The sequence below is a fragment of the Raphanus sativus genome, chromosome 1 (assembly GCF_000801105.2).
Source record: "Raphanus sativus cultivar WK10039 chromosome 1, ASM80110v3, whole genome shotgun sequence".
Taxonomy (NCBI): Eukaryota; Viridiplantae; Streptophyta; class Magnoliopsida; order Brassicales; family Brassicaceae; genus Raphanus; species Raphanus sativus.
Window position 1 is genome coordinate 9335465 of NC_079511.1, and position 19789 is coordinate 9355253.

Here is a 19789-nt window from a genome sequence, read left to right on the forward strand (position 1 = left end):
AGCATTAGTTTTTATTTACTAAAAGATGAGAAGATCTGAAATTTTTATAAATTACTTAGCAGAAATGAATTAAATTATGAATGCCCTTAGTCAAAAAAAGAAATGAATTAAATATCAACCAAATTAATTCTAAGTTGATTTTAGGAAATAAATTAAATTAATCATTTTACATATTTGAACATGGTGTTTCGAGTCAATATGATAAAGATACCTAATGCGGTTATGTGGTAAACTGGGAGTATAAAGAAGTCAAGAACTATACCAATATAAGTTTAACAAACTTAATTGTGGGCAACAGACTTTGTAGACCAGTACTAGGTCATTGTTTTACAAGTTGAGATATTTCATTTTTACTTTAATTTGTATCTTTTTCTTCTCAAGAAGACATATATATGCATGGCTTTAAATCATGAAGACGACACAGCTTCATATTGTAGGTATGTAACTGCCCCTTTCGATCTTACTCAGATTGTTTATTTACTTTTGCCGTAACCCGAAAAAACAAATGTGTGTGGTTTCAAATTTGTTTCCTTCTTTACCGTTATATTTCAATTATTTATAAGTGCTACGTTTTTGGTAGAAAAGTATAATGTTCCTTTTAAAATAAGTATCAAGTGAAATCGATTTTTCGGGTATATTGATACCAAGTCTAGATCGGTATGCTTTAACTTTACCGACTTTACGCGGAAATTCACTTTAATTATCTTTCTAAAACTTCATTTGTTCGTTTCAAACATGTAAACGATTAGAACTTTGATAAATTCAATATTCTAAGCCTTTTAAAAATATATATATAGAATGCTAAGGTGTTTACTTGTACAGCTATAACTCATAAATTAAAAGTAAGCTTTATCAATCGATATCTATGCACACAATACAAGACGGTGAGAATAAGCATATAAATAGTTAAAGTTTAAAGTATCATTATAAATTTATTTAGAACACACAATTTTTGAAAACATCATTTCCTATTTGAATTCTTACAGAATTTTCGTCGGTGTATAAATCGGTCTAAACAAGACAAATAAACTGTAGTTTGGTAGTTAGATAAAGCTTTGTTTCTTTTGTTAAATGTCAAGTAAAATCAAGTTTGGAAAATTGTTGATTAAGGAAAACAAATTCACGAGTAAATTAACCAGGCGGGTGTTACTTAGTTACAGTAAAACTTCTATAAATTAATAATATTGAGATTACACCAAAACTATATTTTTTTATTAATTTATAGAGATTATTAATATATCGAGATATTAATTGAACTAAAAATTCAATTTAGGAATATGAAATTATATTAATTTATAAAAAAATTAGTTTATCGATTACTAATTTAAAGAGGTTATACTGTATATTGTATCCAGTTGTAAAATTATTTCCTTACTAATGAGACTCCACATATATGTAGTAGTCAAACTTTATGTTTCGTAAATAGAACTCACGTTCTTAAATATTAGTAATAAAGACAACAAATTCAGTAATAAGATGAAACAGTTGGCGTTTGATATTCAGTCCACATTTGGTCGAGTGTAGTTAAATGTATTTCCATAAGTGGTGATGATGGATGGTCCACATACATTAATCGTAGACTCCACCACATCTATCTTATTAAAAAAAAAAAAACGTTTCACACAAAATCTCTCAATAAATAGAACTCATGGCGTGTGTCCTCCACACTTCATCAAACATTCTCTATCTTCTCATTTCAACATACAAAAGAGAATAAAAAACCAAATCAAAAGATTTTAACTATGGAGTCCCATAACGTGAACAACAGCTCGAACCTGGACATGGAGAAAGATCAAGAAACGGCTTTCGATTACTCCAAACGAGCTCAATGGCTACGAGCTGCCGTGCTTGGTGCCAACGACGGTCTTGTCACGACTGCTTCTCTTATGATGGGTGTCGGTGCGATTAAACCAGACGTCAAAACCATGATGCTAACCGGTTTCGCTGGTTTAGTTGCCGGAGCTTGTAGCATGGCGATAGGAGAGTTTGTCTCCGTTTACTCTCAGTACGACATAGAGGTGGCTCAAATGAAGAGAGATAACGGAGGAGAGATAGACAAAGAGAAGCTTCCGAGCCCTATAAAAGCGGCTACTGCGTCTGCGTTTGCGTTTTCTATAGGAGCGATTGTGCCTTTATTGGCGGCTGCGTTTGTGAAAACGTATAAAGTGAGGATTGGAGTGATTGTGGCGGCCGTGACGTTGGCTTTGGTTATGTTTGGGTGGTTAGGAGCGGTTTTTGGGAAAGCACCGGTGGTTAAGTCCTCGGCTAGGGTTTTGATTGGAGGATGGTTAGCTATGGCGGTTACGTATGGTTTGACAAAACTCGTTGCATCACATGGTATGTCATAGTTTGTGTGTGTTTAACATACGTGACCGAACACTTCTTCATGTTTCATGCAACACAATTTAAGCGGTTACGTCTTTTTTTTTTGTTTTTGCTTTTTCATTTAATAAACTTTGGAATGTATATTTCATATGTGAAGAAACTTTGGAATATATGGATATTGTGACTTGGTTGTTAGATTTATCATTTATGTAAGAAAATATGCTAAATAAGTCTGTCCAATGGCGTCTAATGATTAATGGTACGTTTGAGTCTTAAACACTTGCAACTCTAGTTATCAACACACGGCCAAATTTCCGTGAAATATGAGATTATATAACACGACAGCGATTCCAAAAGGTAGTGTTCTCTTTTAGAAAAATGTCGGAGATCATTGATTTGTCATGACGAGTTGGTGGTAGAAGACGATCAAGCTCTTACGTTATGAATCTGTGGTCTTGCAGTTTGATCGTCTTCGACCACCAGAAAGGTCGTCATGACTAAGCAATGATCTCCGACATATTTCTGAAAGAGAACTACTTTTTGGAATCGCTGTCTTGTTCTATAATCTCATATTGTATTATTCCGATTTGTAAAGCTAAAAAATTTCATGCTCTGCTTTTGGTACGAGATTGCGTGTAAATCCACACATCATCGTTAAAAGGGACATGTGGCATTATTTTCTGAAAAATAATAGATACATAGAGAACACAAGTTATGTTCTGTTCTCACTGTCTTGTATGATGTTCAAAGTAATCTTTTAATTCTACCTTTCATTGTGCACATAACTTGTTGATTAAATGTCACAACACTCATCGAACCATCTCAAGAAAAACATTCAGCCACAAGTACACAACCAATAGCAGTTATTAAGTTATGTTCTGTTCTCCCTTCTTCAATCGAAAAAAATACACTCGCAAAGTCATTTGGATTCAACGATCACTCTCGTAAGGGCTTGTACAAGTTCCGGCATCTCCTTCTGATGTTTCATCACAAACTCGGAGCTTTTCATCTTGAGCATAGTGAAGTAGTTCACATCATCTTTCACCACAAGTCCTTGAGACACAAGCCAAGAGATCACCTGACTCCTCGGTTTGATTCTCTTCTCCATGCTCAAACCCAACACTACCGGTCTCGCACTTCAAGGCACTTGACGACGTTCTCTTCTTCCACCAGTATGCTCTTGAGCGAATCGTACCAAGGGATGAGTCTCTTGCTCAAGCTAAAGGAGAGTGTTATAGGAGAGGTGGAGATCAGTTTGGCCGTGTCGGAGGCGGAGAAGCCGATGGAGTTGGAGAACATGAGCTTGGGCAAGAGAATCTCGTTCGGGCTACGGGAGAGAACACGAGGAAACGTTTTGATGACACGTGTGATTTGGTCGGTGGAGAATCCGTGGATGTTGAAGAGAGCGAGAACAGAGTCTGGTTTCTTGGAGGAAGCCAGGTTAGCGAATCTTGAATTTCGATTTAGCTGATTCTAAAGACAGTCCGGCACGAGTTCACCAGGTACGATACTGTGAAAGATTTTACATGTTTACAAAGTAAAATGTCTGCTGGATTTCATTCAAAAAAAAAAAAATGTCTGCTGGATAACATAATCTAAATAGGCAACACATCACTTCTATTATAATGAAGCACAAAGTTAACAAGGGTTTCGAATACGATATCTGAGAAGCTACATTCCGTTAAAATGTTTGAAGAAAAAAAAACAAAACGCACAAATACAAATCAGAAGCTAAGGAAAGATTTAACAAAAAAAAAGAAGGTAGCTCCAGATTTGTGAACTCATCAGATCTCAGCCAATAACACAAGAACACTGTATCTGAAGTCTCTAAGTAGTCCTCAAAGGCGGGGACACCAAGATCACTCCATCTCCTCTCACAAATAGAAACGGAATCTTTCGTTTCGATGTCTGATAACAACAAAAAAAGCAAGTGCCATCAACAAGAAGGTCATATGATTACAAATACACAGTTAACAAATCCATACATATCATTTCGTTTTTGAATCAATGAACATAGTAACACTAGTCTTATTAGAAAGCTAACACATCAAAATTCAAATTTCACAGTATAATATATATATCACTAAATAGCTTCTTTTTTTTTTGGTCACGAATATATCACTAAATAGCTAATCAACAAACACCAGAGCTATAACTTGTGAATGAATCTCAGCTTAAACTTAAACCAAGACTAAGGCAAAAAATGCATAACATATTGTGAAAGACTTAATCTTATGAACCTTATCAAATCCACAAGCATAATAACAGATTAGTTTAATGATGACATACACGAACAATCTCTTCGTAAGTCTCGTCGTCGATTTCTACAGTCGTGATAACCTCTTCAACATCACCCAGAATCATATTCAAATGCTGATCAAACGCCTGCCAAAAGTGACATTAACTTAGTGAACGAGCAGCTTTGGAATCTTGAAAAAAAATTTAACAAGAAATCGCTAAAATCAAACAAAAACGAACGTGAAGCTTGCCGCGGAGTTCGCGGTCGGATCGGAGCTTGACGTAGATTCTCTCTTCGATGCTCAATCGAATCAGATCCAGTGGCTCCCTAACGGTGGCGTCTTCCTCGACGGACATTCTGATCTCAAAATTTTCTCTTAGAGGGTTTTGAATTTAGGAAGAAGAATGAATAGGTGGTCACCACCGATGTCTCTGTGTGAGTGAGCTCGCGTAAGAAATTTTATTTTGGGCTTTAACCTATTGAGCCTGGCCCAATATAATTTTCTTTTTTTATTCAAACACAAATAAAAAAATATTGGACCTAAGCATCTCTAACGAACCTTCAAATTGGGATTTTGAGAATTTTTGTTTTCTGAATGTATTTTAATTTTGAAGAAATTAAACATTTTATAAAAAAATTTTGAGATCACTGTTAACATAAACATTTACATACATGAGTATTATAAATGTTCAAAAGACTTTTTAGCAATGCACAATCAGTGTCAGGTTCCATCCACACAGTTTCTATGCAAAGAGTAAATCATATGCAACATTAGAGATGCTTTCGTCCAATATTTGATTTCATGTAAATGAAAAGTACAAAATTTCCAACTTGTTTCATGTATATGAAAAAGAGAATCATATAACATTTGAATTGTGTTTATTAAAAAATGCTCTCACGTTAAAAAGTCCTCGTATCAGATGAGAACCTTCTGGCTGCGTCAGAATTATCACACGCTTAGTCCGGTCCACGTCTTTTTTTTTTTTTTTTTGTCATCTAGTATTTTATTAAAAGTCCAAAACCAACAAAACCCAACACTTACAGCAAATTCAAAGGCTTAACAAAGTCCAAAACAGCAAATACATTAATTTTAACTAGGTTTAAGGCCAAACAAAGTCAACATCAACCACCACGGGACCATCGAACGGCAACAGCTTCCTCCGGAGTCTGAAATCATGCACGCCGGAACTCCGCCAACAGAAGCCAGTAGCTTAATAAAACCAGATAAACGCTGGTGAAGATGGTGTAAAGGAATCACCACTTTCCGGAGACGAAAGCCGGCGAAAATGGTGTTATGTGAACCACCTCTTCCCAGAGTCAACAGCTCCAACCATGGAGATACAAAAGTGGAGATTCTTCGATAGCCAGACACCAAAGAAGATATGAGCACAAAGACCTAAACGCCGACCACAAATGACTCAGAAAACAGAGATTTAACTAAATCTGATGGAAGAATTAGCAACCCACATCAGAGACGGCCATCAACTAGCACCGTACACCAGAAAAATTTACAAATCTAGTTAAATCAATCCAACGAGCCACCGCAGCGGCGAAGAAATCAAACCGTCCACATCTTACAGACAACCGAAGACTCTCCTCAAACCCACAAACATCTAAAGAACCAGACACTTAACACAAGAAGATTTCTACAGAAGAGACAGAGGAAAAAAACAGATACTAGATGGATCTTAAAAGAACCACACCGAGAAGATCTACAAATATGGAAGCACAGCTCCGACGCTATAGAAGCCGCCGGAACTGCAAATCTGAAAATCTGAGAGTTCTTGGAGAAGAGAGAAGGCGGAGAGTTTATGAGAGAGGTCCACGTCAGATTCCTAAATTTGAGAAAACCATTTGTCTTTTTCTTATTCAGAAGGTTATTAATCTTTTTGCTCTGTTATTATTTCTTCGTCACGAGAATGGTTCACTTCATAGTTCAGAGTTCAGACATACTTTTTCTGGTTTCCATGTTCCATATTCGGTAAAAGAAACTAATTAATGAGATAATAAACTAAACGTATTGTTCATTTTATAATTAATAAGATTTAAAATATAAAGACACCAAAACACCAAATTTAGTATAATTTCATCTCCCATGGAACACTAAAAATGATACAATCCCACTAAATTTGGTGTAGAGTGAATAGTGTTACACCAAATTTGGTGTAACACTATTCATCATACCAAATATTTTATATACATATTTTATTATGTTTTATTGAATAGTATAATTTAATTATTATTATTAATCAGTTCAAATTTGTCTCAATTATTATTATTATTAGTTCAAATTTGTAACCAAATATAAATATAATATATTATTTATATTTATTTTTAAGATTATTAAATTATTATTATCATTTCATATTGTAAAAAATAAAATATCATAGAACTTTTATATTTTTTTGGAAATAAAAAATACTAAATAATTATTATCATTTATTTTGTTTTAAAATATTGATTATAATTTTATTAAGTTATATTTAATAATATTAAATTTACCAAACTTTAAAATACATTTTTTTATATTTTTTATTTTATAATATAGTTAAACATGTATTACTAACTAATAATTTTTTTAATTAAAGTAAATATATATTATTTTGTTATGTGCTTTTCATAATTAATGTTTTGTAATTTTTAATATAATATTTTATATAAAATAAATACATGTATAATACTGTTAAAATAAAAGTATAAATGTAAATAAAATTTATAAACATATACTTACAAAAAATTTATAAACATAATATCAAAGTGTGATCAAACAATTATTTATCAATTTCAAATAATAAAAATATAAAAATTATTAAAACAAAAAATGTTAAATAATATATAATATTATTTTTGGTGTAATATTTGTTGTCATGGTTGGAGATGACAATTAAAGTTTGACACCAAAACACCAAATTTGGTATAATTTTAACACTAAATAATTGTATTCATTATGTTTTACACAAAGAGTATCATATTAATATTTTTTACACATAATGAAAAATAATTGTATTCATTATGTTTTACACAAGGCGGATAGCTTAGCACGCAGTGTGAGGCAACAAACGTCGTTTACTGTCCATATGGATACAGAGCACCCAGTTTGGTTTACAGAGTCCACATGAGTCTGTAAAATGGTCTACAAAAAAAATGAAAAATAACTAAAATTCATTTATGATTCTTAATAGTTATATTTGTTAATCAATAGTCTTTGAGATAAATAAAATAATATATAATGTCAAAATATTTTGTAATTAATATAAAATTAAATATATTGTTTTAAACTTTTTTTTAAACTAATTGTTTTAAACTTTTAAAAATATATTTTGTGTAACATGAAAGAGTGTCAAATGATACTAGTTGTCAAATACTTATTATTATTATTATTTCAAAAAAAAATTATCATAATTGTCTAAAATCTGAAGTCAAAATTTTAGTAAATTTTCTATCACACTTTTTAATTTGTAAAATCAATAATCGTATATTTGCAACTTGATCGATTACTTGATTAGTTTATTCATTGATTAGACTTAGAAAGAATTGTGATTGTTCAACTGATATCATAGAATAATATTTCTGTCCAACAATGGATTATGATCAGTTGTATCAAGACAGATTTTGTGTGAAATTGAATTCACTCATTCAAATAATTGGAGAAGCTGATGATAGTGGAATTCAACTATACAAAAAACCAAGTCCAATCACAAGGTATCACTTTGTCATTTCAATAAAGTAAAGTAAAATTTATAATTATAATAATGATGGAGCTAAAATAATAATATTTCTAAAAGTTTGGGACTTCAATAGAAAACAAAGTTTCACACAAAAGAAGAGCTTTTGGCATCCAGACAGAGAGAGAGAAGCTGACCGGAGAAGAAGAAGACGAAGCAAGTTCGAACTTTTGTCTGTAAGTTTCTTCCTCTCTCTTTACTCATCTCCAATCCTGATTCGCTCTCTGCTTGATTCCTCCACTAAAGTCTCAACCTTTAATATCCAACAGAGATCCACTCTTTGAGATTTCGCATTCTGGTGACAAAAGGTTTAAGCTTTTCTTTTTCCCAAATCGGCTAATGATCTGTTTGTATCTTCGATTAAGACAGGAAATGGATGGGAGTTTCCCTCAAGGAGGTGTGGTTCGTGGTGGAGCTTCTTCCTACGGAGGAGGAGGATTCGATCTGCAAGGCTCCATGAGAGTTCATCAACAACAACACAATTCTCAACCGCTTCATGAAGGTCTTCCCTTTACTATGGTTACAGCTCAAACCTGTGATCATCATCATCACAACGTGCCCATGACTACTGAGCAGCAACATAATAAGAACTCAGTGAGTGATGATGATGAGCCGAGTTTCAACGAGGAAGGTGGTGGTGGTGAGAAGTCGACCAAAGGGTCTCCATGGCAGCGAGTGAAGTGGACTGATAAGATGGTGAAGCTGCTGATAACCGCCGTGTCTTACATAGGAGATGATTCGAGTATGGATGGTGGGAGTAGGAGAAAGTTCGCGGCTTTGCAGAAAAAGGGCAAGTGGAAGTCTGTTTCCAAAGTCATGTCCGAGAGAGGGTACCATGTTTCGCCTCAGCAGTGTGAGGATAAGTTCAATGACTTGAATAAACGGTATAAGAAGCTTAACGATATGCTTGGGAGGGGGACTTCTTGTCAGGTTGTTGAGAACCCTGCGCTTTTGGATTCGATTGGTTACTTGAATGATAAAGAGAAGGATGATGTTAGGAAGATCATGAGTTCTAAACACTTGTTCTATGAGGAGATGTGTTCTTATCATAATGGGAATAGGTTGCATTTGCCTCATGACCTTGCTTTGCAGCGTTCGTTAAAGCTGGCGCTTAGGAACAGAGATGATCATGAGAGTCATCATCAAGTTGAGGATCTTGATGAGGATGATGGGGAAGGTGAGGAGGGTGATGAGTATGATGATTTTTCGCATGGGGGTTGTAGGGGAGTTCATCATGGAGGTGGTGGTGGTGCTTTGAAGAAGGCAAGACAGAGTCATAGCCATGAAGATGTTGACCATCCGGGTCAGAACGTGAGTTCTCTGGAGTGTAATAAGCTCTCTTTGGCTCAGATGCCGTTTCCTCAAGGTGGGGAAGAGAGTGAGAGAGCAGCTTTGACGCAGAAGCAGTGGATTGAGTCTAGGACTCTCCAGTTAGAAGAGCAGAAGCTTCAGATCCAGGTTGAATTGCTGGAACTGGAGAAACAGAGATTCAGGTGGGAGAGGTTTAGTAAGAAAAGGGATCAAGAACTGGAGAGGATGAGGGTGGAGAACGAAAGGATGAAGCTTGAGAATGATAGGATGGGACTGGAGTTGAAACAAAGGGAATTGGGTGTTGAGTTGTAGCAAAGGATTTGTCTTCAACTTCTCTTGATTGGTATATAAATGAAGACGCATTTAGCTTTGATTTAAAAAATGATCTCGAGACTTTGATGTGAGAGATCATTGTGGTTACTTCTGTGGTGGAGGGTTTGTAGCAGTTCTCCAAGGCTTTTGCCTTAACCTCTCACCCTGTTTTTCATCATCTTGTTTGTATTATTCAAATAAGAACCTTGAAATGTTAAAATTATGTAGCAGAGTTAGTAATGCAAGAAGTCTATCAAACCGTAGTTATGATTCGAGGTTGATTTGTGCAATGCATTCACTCAGGGCGGCACAATGTTGAGGAAGAGCTTCCATTTCAGAGGACATGTTCACTTGGATTTCAGAAGTGTCAGATCTTGGCATTGCTGGATTTGCTTGTGCCACTGTAGTAAGTGAACATTTTCATCAAATACTGCATCTTCTTCAGCTTCTTGTTCAAAGTAAATAGTAAGCAACACTTTTTTAACTCTTAAGACAAATACTCCATAATAATTCTGAGGAGTAACTTTCAAGAAACAGTCTCAATAGAGCGAATTTGCATGGTAATATCATAGAAAGTGCAGTAAAATTTTGAAGATTGACGAAGACAGTTCAAACTTCAAATGGTTGACCACCAAATGTCACTAATCTTTTTAGATTACCAAATAGTTTTTCTACTGAAATCATTAAATATAATTAGAGCATATGTAGTTTGAATATTTAGCATTTCTTTACATAATTCCTTATAAACAATCTGAATACTACAAAATATAAGAGTCACGTTGTCAAATCAAAGCAGGCGAGACGTCGGGATATAAATATAATATAAGGTAATACGTGGAGTACTTTGACGTCTTCCTTGGTTACATTGACAATTTGACATGGTCTTGATTGTGTAGCTGCGTTAACAGAGAACATCTCAAGACACTGGGGTTTATTTCCTAATCCTATAAGAAAAAGAAAAAAAAAGACTTGAGAAAACCTTAAAGAGAAACAAAGTTAGAAAGGAAAGAAGAGAGGTTGAAGATGAACATGGTGCATGGTCTGTTCTTGGTGGCCATTTTCACTCTTGCTTATGCACAGCTAGTCAAGGGCCAATCTATGCCAAGTTGCCAAACTAAATGCGGCAACGTCTCAATCGAGTTCCCTTTTGGCACTTCTCCAGGTTGTTACTACGCGGGAGATCCTAGTTTCAATATTACATGTGACCCTTCAAATAAGCTGATCTTTGGCGGCAACGAAGTGATCAACATCTCTCACAGCGGCGAGCTACGCGTACTGAATACTAGGTCCTATGTTTGCTACGATCGGCAAGGAAACGAGACTGGCCGCGTTAACCGGTGGTCTAGTCTTGGTAACTTAACGTTCTCCGACAAGAACAGGTTTATCGCAGTAGGCTGTAACACTTACGCGTTTCTGAACACTGACGGTGTTGGAAACTACTCGACTGGATGCATGTCATTATGTACTTCTCCAAGGGAGACGAATGGATCATGCACTGGTGGAGGTTGCTGCCAGACCTCTCTCCCTAGAGGGAGCCACTACTTCATGGTCTCACCGAGAAGCTTTTCCAACCATACTTCTGTTTATAGCTTCAACCCTTGCAGCTACGCCTTTCTGGTTGAAGATGGTAAGTACAACTTCAGATCTTCAGAAGATCTTATGAACCTGAGGAATATCGAGAGGTTCCCTGTGGTGCTTGATTGGTCTATTGGTCAAGATTCATGCGAGTACGTGGGAAGTGGGAAGATATGTCGTGGGAACAGCATATGTTCCAATTCTGTTCGTGGAACTGGATATATCTGCAAATGTAAGGAAGGGTTTGATGGGAATCCATATCTTTCAGACGAAAATGGTTGTCAAGGTACCATTTCTTTTTTTTTATTAGGAGTTATTCTCAAGGTTTGGGAAAAAATGTATATTTTAGAGTTTTCACACATGTTAAAAAATATTTTAAATTTTATTTATAAATACATTTTTATTGATTAATTAACTATTTTCAATACTTTTAAGCAGTCAAAATTTTAATAAACAACAATTGTTTTTTCGAATTTAACAATTTACTATTATTATCTAAAACATATCATTTTGAAAATATTTTCCTGATACATCTCTTGTTGCCTTGGGACAGACATAAATGAGTGTACTACTAGTAGACATAACTGTTCAGGTTCCAGCAACTGTGAAAACACGGTGGGACACTTCCTTTGTAAATGCCCACCTGGTTACAACTTAAATGCCACCAATAATAGCTGCATGCGTAAAGGCAGACCTGAATACTATGGATGGACTCAAATTTTCCTTGGTAAGCTCCCCTCACTTGTCTGGATTCTAACTTCTGTGGAAAAAAAAAAGCTCTCTCTAATCATTATGTGTGATGTGATCAGGAACAACCATCGGCTTCTTGGCCATCCCACTTGTCATTAGCTGTGTACAACGGAAAATAAAGCACAGGAGAAACACCGAACTCCGAAGACACTTCTTTGAGCAAAACGGTGGTGGCATGTTGAGACAGCGACTCTCAGGAGCAGAGACGTCACATGTTGATGTCAAAATATTTACTGAGGAAGGCATGAAGGAAGCAACTAATGGTTATGAAGAAAGTAGAATCCTGGGCCAGGGAGGTCAGGGAACAGTCTACAAAGGGATATTGCCAGACAACTCTGTAGTTGCCATTAAGAAAGCTCGGCTTGGAGACAATAGCCAAGTAGAGCAGTTCATCAACGAAGTGCTAGTGCTTTCACAAATCAACCATAGGAACGTTGTCAAGCTCTTGGGATGCTGTCTAGAGACTGAAGTTCCCTTGCTGGTCTATGAGTTCATCAACAGTGGCACCCTTTTCGATCACTTGCACGGTTCAATATCTAATTCTTCTTTGACATGGGAGCACCGTCTGAGGATAGCCGTAGAAATTGCTGGAACACTTGCATATCTTCACTCCTCTGCTTCAATTCCAATCATCCACCGTGATATCAAGACTGCTAATATTCTGCTGGATGAAAACTTAACAGCAAAGGTAGCTGACTTTGGTGCTTCAAGGCTGATACCTATGGACAAAGAGCAGCTCACAACTATGGTGCAAGGCACTCTAGGTTACCTAGACCCGGAATACTACAACACAGGGTTGCTAAATGAAAAGAGCGATGTTTATAGCTTTGGGGTAGTCCTTATGGAACTTCTCACAGGCCAAAAGGCATTGTGCTTTGAAAGGCCACAGCACTCAAAACACCTGGTGAGTTACTTTGCCTCAGCCACAAAAGAGAATAGATTGCACGATGTTATTGATGGGCAGATGATGAATGAGAATAATTATAGAGAGATCCAGGAAGCGGCCAGAGTTGCTGTTAGGTGTACAAGAGTGACGGGAGAGGAAAGGCCGAAGATGAAGGAAGTAGCTGCACAACTTGAGGGTTTGAGTGTCACAAAAACCAAACATCAGTGGTCGGATGATTATCCTGAGCCAATGGAGATGGAGCATTTGCTCGGTCTTGAAATCTTGTCGGCACAAGGTGAAACCAGCAGCACTGGCTATGACAGCATCAAGAATATAACAAGAATACACGTTGAATCTGGCCGCTGATTACTATAGGCCACGTTCCATATTGAATCCTGATTTGTTTCTTTTTCCTTTTCATTCTAGACATTTAAACCATATAGTAAAAGAAATGACATTCAAAAGACCTTCTGTGCTTGGGAGATTCTTGATTCGTCAGATCATTAATCTTGTGTTTATAACTCTCCTTGATTGGTATTGTACACTTCAGTATGAGATTTGGTAATGGAAAAGTGCAGTGTTGGTGGGTGTTTCAGATTTTCCAACTCATTAATATCTGTAATCTATAAATACACCAAGAACAAAGAGCATAGTTGACTTTGCGTAAATTTAACATTGTCAATGCATATCTGAACTCATAATTCGAGGGCCTTGACACACAAGAAAAAACCTCTTAGGTATCGCCGTTTGGGAGAAATACATCCTCCGTTGATCTCGATATTATCAGGAGCCTTACGCCTATGCCATGATTTATAATGTACATTTGGTAATATCGAAGAAAGAAGAAAGGACATGACAGATAATTGACGGTTGCCAATGTTGTGCGGGCCAGGCCTGATACCCTCGTAGCCAACCACTCTACTAGAGCCAAATGCTTATTTATCCTAACAACCAAGAAGGACTTCAACTAGTTCACCAGGGTCCAGTGCTCTCTTTTTATCGATATTCTATAAAGTAATAATATAATTAAACATAAACTTCATGAATGTATTTACCATTTCTTCACGTTTGAAGATTCCTTGGACCTACCAACCGTTGTAATCTTTGTATACAACCAAAAAAAAAAAATGGAGTCACAGCCAAACGTAGCCCTTGGGTTAAGGTACTTAAACGTCTTCCTTGCGTTACACTGAAATGGTCATGACTGAGAAAACGAGTAAAGGCAGAAACATCTCAAGACTTAAGGTTAATCTCCTATAAAAAATCAAACATCTCAAGGAGTATGAGAAAACACTAACAAAGTAAGAAAAAAAAAGAGAGATGAAAAAGGTGCATGGTCTGTTCTTGGTGGCCATTTTCTCTCTTGCTTATACACAGCTTATCAAAGGCCAATCTATGCCAAATTGCCAAACGAAATGCGGCAACGTCTCAATCGAGTACCCTTTTGGAACTTCTCCACGTTGTTACTATCCCGGGCAGAGTACTTTCCAACTCACCTGTAATGAAACAACAAACAAGCTATACACCGGCAACCTGCAAGTGATCAACATTTCTCACAGCGGCGAACTCCGCATCCTCAAGGCTACATCCTTCACCTGCTACAACAGCACTGATGTGACTGAGAGTATTAGCTACAACACTACTCTGGTTGACTTCACTCTCTCCAACAAGAACAGTTTCACTGCCGTGGGTTGCAACACTTACGCGGTCATGACCACGGCTGTTGGAGACCGAAGCTACTCAACCGGATGCTTGTCGTTATGCGATTCCACCCCAAAGGAAAACGGGCTGTGTTCTGGTGAAGGTTGCTGCCACACCTCCGTCTCTAATGGGAGCCAGCGTTTCCTAATCGAATCAAGTCGCTTTGATAGGGACGCGTCTGTTAATAACTCTAACCCTTGCTTCTACGCCTTTCTTGTCGAAGAAGGTATGTTCAACTTCTCTCCTTCCCCAGATCTACTGAATCTTCGGAATGTCACCGAGTTCCCTGTGGTACTGGATTGGTCTATCGGAAACCAGACATGCAAGGAAGCGGGAAACACAAGCATATGCGGTCAGAACAGTGTATGTTTGGACTCTACAACTAGAACCGGGTATAACTGCAAATGTAATGACGGTTACGATGGGAATCCGTACCTAGCAGAAGGCTGTCTGGGTAACTATGTCTTTTTTTTCATTTTCTTTTAAGTCTTGGTTGTATTCCTCACACATTTCTTGTTGCATCTTTTTTCCTTGGGACAGACATAGATGAGTGTACTACTAGTAGTACAATTTATAGACACAACTGTTCGGGATCCAGCGCTTGTGTAAACATGATGGGGCATTTCCTTTGTAGTTGTCCATCTGGTTTCGACTTGAATACCACCGACAATAGCTGCATGCGTAAACACAAGCCTGAATACTATGGATGGACTCAAATTTTTCTTGGTAACCCTTTCCTAACTTGTTCAGGATTCTATCTTTCCCGAAAAAAAAAAACTCTCTCTAATTATTTATGTGTGGTGTGATCAGCAACAACGGTTGGCTTCTTGGCCATCGTGCTTGTCGTTAGCTGTGTACAGCAAAAAATAAAGCACAGAAAAAACACCGAGCTACGAAAACACTTTTTTGAGCAAAACGGTGGTGGCATGTTGAGGCAGCGACTCTCAGGAGCAGGGACATCAAATGTTGATGTCCAAATATTTACTGAAGAAGGCATGAAGGAAGCAACTAATGGTTATGAAGAAAGCAGAATCTTGGGTCAGGGAGGCCAAGGAACAGTTTACAAAGGGATATTGCCAGACAAATCGGTAGTTGCTATAAAGAAAGCTCGGCTTGGAGACAGTAGCCAAGTAGGGCAGTTCATCAACGAAGTTCTTGTGCTTTCACAGATCAACCATAGGAATGTGGTCAAGCTCCTGGGCTGCTGTCTGGAGACCGAAGTTCCCTTGCTCGTCTACGAGTTCATTAACAGTGGTACCCTTTTCGATCACTTGCACGGTTCAATGTCTAATTCTTCTTTGACATGGGAGCACCGCCTGAGGATATCAGTGGAAATCGCTGGAACGCTTGCATATCTTCACTCCTCTGCTTCAATTCCAATCATCCACCGTGATGTCAAGACTGCTAATATTCTGCTGGATGAAAACTTAACAGCAAAGGTAGCTGACTTTGGTGCTTCAAGGCTGATACCTATGGATAAAGAGCAGCTCACAACTATGGTGCAAGGGACTCTCGGTTACCTAGACCCAGAATACTACAACACTGGGTTGCTGAACGAGAAGAGTGATGTCTATAGCTTTGGGGTAGTTCTGATGGAACTTCTCACAGGCCAAAAGGCATTGTGCTTTGAACAACCACAACAGTCAAAACATCTTGTGAATTACTTTGCTTGTGCTATGAAAGAGGATAGGTTGCACGAGGTTATTGAAAGCCAAGTTATGAATGAGTCTAATCAGAGGGAGATACATGAAGCTGCAAGAATTGCTGTTGAGTGTACAAGACTGATGGGAGAGGAGAGGCCAAGGATGAAAGAAGTAGCTGCACAGCTGGAGGCCTTGGGAGTCGCCAAAACCAAACATGAGTTGTCGGATCAGTATAATGAGCCAGAGGTGAATAAGCACTTGGTCGGTGTTGAAATCTTACCAGCACAAGGGGATACTGGTACCACTGGCTATGACAGCATCAAGAATGTAACAAGATTACACATTGAAGCTGGCCGTTGATTAGACTGTAGGCCACATTCCATTGGATCATGATCATGTTTCTTTTCTCTTACTTTTCATCCTAGGCATTTAAAGTGCATAATAAAAGAAATGGCATTAAGAAAACCCTCTGTGCTTGAGATTCTTGATTCGTTAGATCATTAATCATTGTGTTTATAACTCTCTTGATTGGTACTCTAGATTTCGGTATCAGATTTGGTCTTGGAAAAGTTCAGTGTCTCTCAGGGATTAAGATATGAAATGCGATGTTACCCTCATAAGTGTCACAATCAGTTTATATATCTATATATATATATATATATATATATAAAGGTCTCAACTACCTCATATAAAGGTTATCTGAAAATTGAACACATAAACATAGTTCTTTAAAATTTAATTATTTATCCTAAAATTTTCATTTTCTTAATATTTAAACCAAATCTATTAACAAAACATATAATAACCTATAAATCTATGTTCATCAATATTTTATTTTTCATACATACTCATAGTAATTTTTGATGAAAAAAGCATAGTTCTTTAAAATATAATTAGTTATCCTAAATTATTATTTTCTTAACATTTAAACCAAATCAACTAACAAATTAAACATATAATAACCTACAAATCTATTTTCATCAATATTTCATTTTTCACCCATAAAAAAATCATTTTAGTTTTTCAAAATTTAGAAATTTTCCTAGATTTTTTTTATTTTCTTAACATTTTATCCAAATTAATCAACAAACATATAATAATCCATAAATATATTAATGAATATTTCCTTTTTAACCCATCAAAATATTGACATCAATTTTTTGTAAATATAAAACAATTTAGTGAACCTAAAAATATAGATTTTAAAAATTAATATAGAAAATTCAAAAAATAAAATTTTTAAAATCCATTACGTTATTTTTTTCACTTTTTATCATACCCATGCCTACAAAAGACAAGAATTTAATCTCCTGGATTAATTTTCTCCTTTTTGACCACTAAGTTTAAGCTTATACAAAATGATGAAAACCACACCCAAAAATTAATACATAATCGAAATAATGATTTAAAAATTAGTTAAAAATAAAATAAAATTAGTGAAAAGATAATATAACTTAATTTTGGTGGAAATTTAGTCAATAGATAATATTTTAATAAAATTTATATAACATAATGAAAAATAAAGAATGGTAAAAATAAATAGAGAAAATAATAAGAATAAAAAATTAAATATACGGTTACAATCGCATGTTTCATCGAACTTAGGTCACTTAAAGAAATGAATGGATCTAATGAAATTTGTTTTCTTTCTTTCATTTAACTAAGCTCAAACTCAAAAAAAAATTAACATGAAATGATAAAATCATAAAAAATTATTAATACATAATCATAACTATTTTTTACAGTAATTAGTTTGAAAATTGAAAATAATAAATTGTAAAAAAATAAAAATTAACAATTTAATGAAATAATAATTTATTAAGAATACATAATCTAATAAACAATACGTAAGACACCGAATAATAATAGAAAAATTCATAAAAACATAGAAGATAAAAACAATTTTTGTTGAAAAAGTAACAAAATCTAATAGATAAAAATAAAAATAACACACATATTACCATTATTAAAGCAATGAAAAAGGCTAATAAAAATGAATTACAACATCGTCTCTCACATTTTGAAAAACACCTTTAAGAAATTTAGGGAGACATTTTTTTCACGCACACCACTGTTTTCTTGAATAGTTGTACGTAGTGTTAAGGAATCAACACTAATTCTACCAAATGCCACAGAAGACTACCATGTTTGTCAACCTATATAACATGAACAGTGTATCCATTAGAATTCTTGCACATATATCATGATCCAATGACATGAGGTCTCTCAAGAAGCAGTGTGGAAGATTCGACGAATATAATAAAAAAAATTAACAAGAAAATATGAGTATATAACTAGAACATTTTCACATAACAACAAAAGGTTCACACGACAATGGCATTTACCTATACATCAAAATGATGTTATGGAGAAAAGAGTTTAGAGTACCCAAACATATGCTGGAAATGCTTACGTGAAATTAAAAAACTAAAAAGTCGATTCATAAAATTAGAGTACCCAAACTACATGGACATGCTTACATGGAAAAAAAAACTAAAAGTAAAATATGCTGGAAATGTACTAAAATTCGATTCATGAGGTTAGAGTACACAAACTACCACCTTTCTTGACAAATTATAAGAAGACAAAATTAACAATTACATGTCATTGTAACAATGTAAGTCACTATAACAACATCATCAATACTGTAAACATATAAAAAGTTTGTTTTCATAATTTAATCTATGTAAGATCGCTATGTCCAATTAATTATGTAAACTAAAAAAATGCAAAAAAAATGCATACTAAAAACTAGCATATTCTCATTGCAACAAAAGAATTTCAAGTGAATAATTGCAAAATCCGAACGAGCGATACAATACACAATAAACCGAAAAAATCACATAAAAATATAAATATGACATTATGTAATTTAGTCAGCCGTGACTTTTAATATTCTTCTATTCTATATAAAAAATACGGAAATAGTGATTTACAAAATAGTGTAATGAAACGTTTGAAATAAAAACAAATACCAAATCAAACAATTAAAAAGTCAAAAATCTTGTGCGAAGCTCGGGACAAATCCCTAGTAGAATTATAAACCAAGAGCATATCTGACTTTTCCTTATAAGTAAGGTTAACATCATCATTTAATTTCTGAACCTATAATTCCGACGTCTTGATATGAAAGAAAAGAACCACTAAAATGTTTTGGAGAAATACATTCTCCATTGGTCAACTTTTGTGTATGGAGTTGTATATTTTTCAGTTATAAGAACAGAGCATGATATGATCAGGAGCCTTAGAGCATCTTTATCAGTATATTTCAATGCATCTTAGAGCATTATAATAAAAGTAAAAAATTAAATAAGTGATGAGA

At 35.4% G+C, this 19789-nt stretch overlaps 5 protein-coding genes, 1 long non-coding RNA gene and 1 pseudogene across 8 annotated transcripts; 5 read left to right on the forward strand and 2 right to left on the reverse strand.

Annotated features, from left to right (window-relative positions):
- Positions 1–1641: 1641 nt before the first annotated feature.
- On the forward strand, positions 1642–2520 carry LOC108854379 (vacuolar iron transporter homolog 1). Its single transcript, XM_018627921.2, has one exon. It carries the CDS (start codon positions 1743–1745, stop codon positions 2346–2348), a length of 606 nt encoding a protein of 201 aa, XP_018483423.1. The 5' UTR covers positions 1642–1742; the 3' UTR covers positions 2349–2520.
- A 114-nt stretch (positions 2521–2634) lies between these two features.
- On the reverse strand, positions 2635–3937 carry LOC108844745 (transcription termination factor MTERF4, chloroplastic-like; annotated as a pseudogene).
- LOC108851932 (sm-like protein LSM3A) lies at positions 3926–4971 on the reverse strand. The gene is made up of 3 exons (XM_018625410.2): positions 4804–4971; positions 4615–4710; positions 3926–4233 (listed from the first exon to the last, which is right to left on the reverse strand). Exons 1-3 carry the CDS (start codon positions 4918–4920, stop codon positions 4153–4155), a joined length of 294 nt encoding a protein of 97 aa, XP_018480912.1. The 5' UTR covers positions 4921–4971; the 3' UTR covers positions 3926–4152.
- A 456-nt stretch (positions 4972–5427) lies between these two features.
- On the forward strand, positions 5428–6528 carry LOC130511927 (uncharacterized). The gene is made up of 2 exons (XR_008945453.1): positions 5428–5529; positions 6385–6528. It is a non-coding gene; the product is annotated as an uncharacterized LOC130511927 (long non-coding RNA).
- A 1797-nt stretch (positions 6529–8325) lies between these two features.
- On the forward strand, positions 8326–10144 carry LOC108840101 (uncharacterized). Of its 2 annotated transcripts, none has more exons than XM_018613029.2 (2): positions 8326–8465; positions 8655–10144. In XM_018613029.2, exon 2 carries the CDS (start codon positions 8662–8664, stop codon positions 9910–9912), a length of 1251 nt encoding a protein of 416 aa, XP_018468531.2. In that variant the 5' UTR covers positions 8326–8465; positions 8655–8661; the 3' UTR covers positions 9913–10144. The 2 variants fall into 2 exon arrangements, with proteins under 2 accessions (XP_018468531.2, XP_018468461.2); XM_018612959.2 differs by having other exon boundaries at positions 8659–10144.
- Positions 10145–10273: 129 nt separating this feature from the next.
- On the forward strand, positions 10274–13678 carry LOC108839946 (wall-associated receptor kinase 2-like). Of its 2 annotated transcripts, XM_057009821.1 has the most exons (4): positions 10274–11773; positions 12041–12214; positions 12297–13141; positions 13225–13394. In XM_057009821.1, exons 1-4 carry the CDS (start codon positions 10936–10938, stop codon positions 13255–13257), a joined length of 1890 nt encoding a protein of 629 aa, XP_056865801.1. In that variant the 5' UTR covers positions 10274–10935; the 3' UTR covers positions 13258–13394. The 2 variants fall into 2 exon arrangements, with proteins under 2 accessions (XP_056865801.1, XP_056865796.1); XM_057009816.1 differs by having other exon boundaries at positions 12297–13678.
- A 710-nt stretch (positions 13679–14388) lies between these two features.
- On the forward strand, positions 14389–16990 carry LOC108841099 (wall-associated receptor kinase 2). The gene is made up of 3 exons (XM_018613883.2): positions 14389–15278; positions 15365–15550; positions 15635–16990. The coding sequence occupies exons 1-3, from the start codon at positions 14444–14446 to the stop codon at positions 16825–16827; spliced, it is 2214 nt and encodes a 737-aa protein (XP_018469385.2). The 5' UTR covers positions 14389–14443; the 3' UTR covers positions 16828–16990.
- Positions 16991–19789: the final 2799 nt, after the last annotated feature.

Coding starts and splice junctions, on each gene's coding strand:
- LOC108851932 (XM_018625410.2), bottom strand. CDS start 4,920: ATGTCCGTCGAGGAAGACGCCACCGTTAGGGAGCCACTGGATCTGATT. Junction 4,711..4,803: donor AACTCCGCGGCAAGCTTCAC/GTTCGTTTTTGT, acceptor CACTTTTGGCAG/GCGTTTGATCAGCATTTGAA. Junction 4,234..4,614: donor CTTACGAAGAGATTGTTCGT/GTATGTCATCAT, acceptor TGTTGTTATCAG/ACATCGAAACGAAAGATTCC.
- LOC108840101 (XM_018613029.2), top strand. CDS start 8,662: ATGGATGGGAGTTTCCCTCAAGGAGGTGTGGTTCGTGGTGGAGCTTCT.
- LOC108854379 (XM_018627921.2), top strand. CDS start 1,743: ATGGAGTCCCATAACGTGAACAACAGCTCGAACCTGGACATGGAGAAA.
- LOC108841099 (XM_018613883.2), top strand. CDS start 14,444: ATGAAAAAGGTGCATGGTCTGTTCTTGGTGGCCATTTTCTCTCTTGCT. Junction 15,279..15,364: donor CCTAGCAGAAGGCTGTCTGG/GTAACTATGTCT, acceptor TCCTTGGGACAG/ACATAGATGAGTGTACTACT. Junction 15,551..15,634: donor ATGGACTCAAATTTTTCTTG/GTAACCCTTTCC, acceptor TGGTGTGATCAG/CAACAACGGTTGGCTTCTTG.
- LOC108839946 (XM_057009816.1), top strand. CDS start 10,936: ATGAACATGGTGCATGGTCTGTTCTTGGTGGCCATTTTCACTCTTGCT. Junction 11,774..12,040: donor AGACGAAAATGGTTGTCAAG/GTACCATTTCTT, acceptor GCCTTGGGACAG/ACATAAATGAGTGTACTACT. Junction 12,215..12,296: donor ATGGACTCAAATTTTCCTTG/GTAAGCTCCCCT, acceptor TGATGTGATCAG/GAACAACCATCGGCTTCTTG.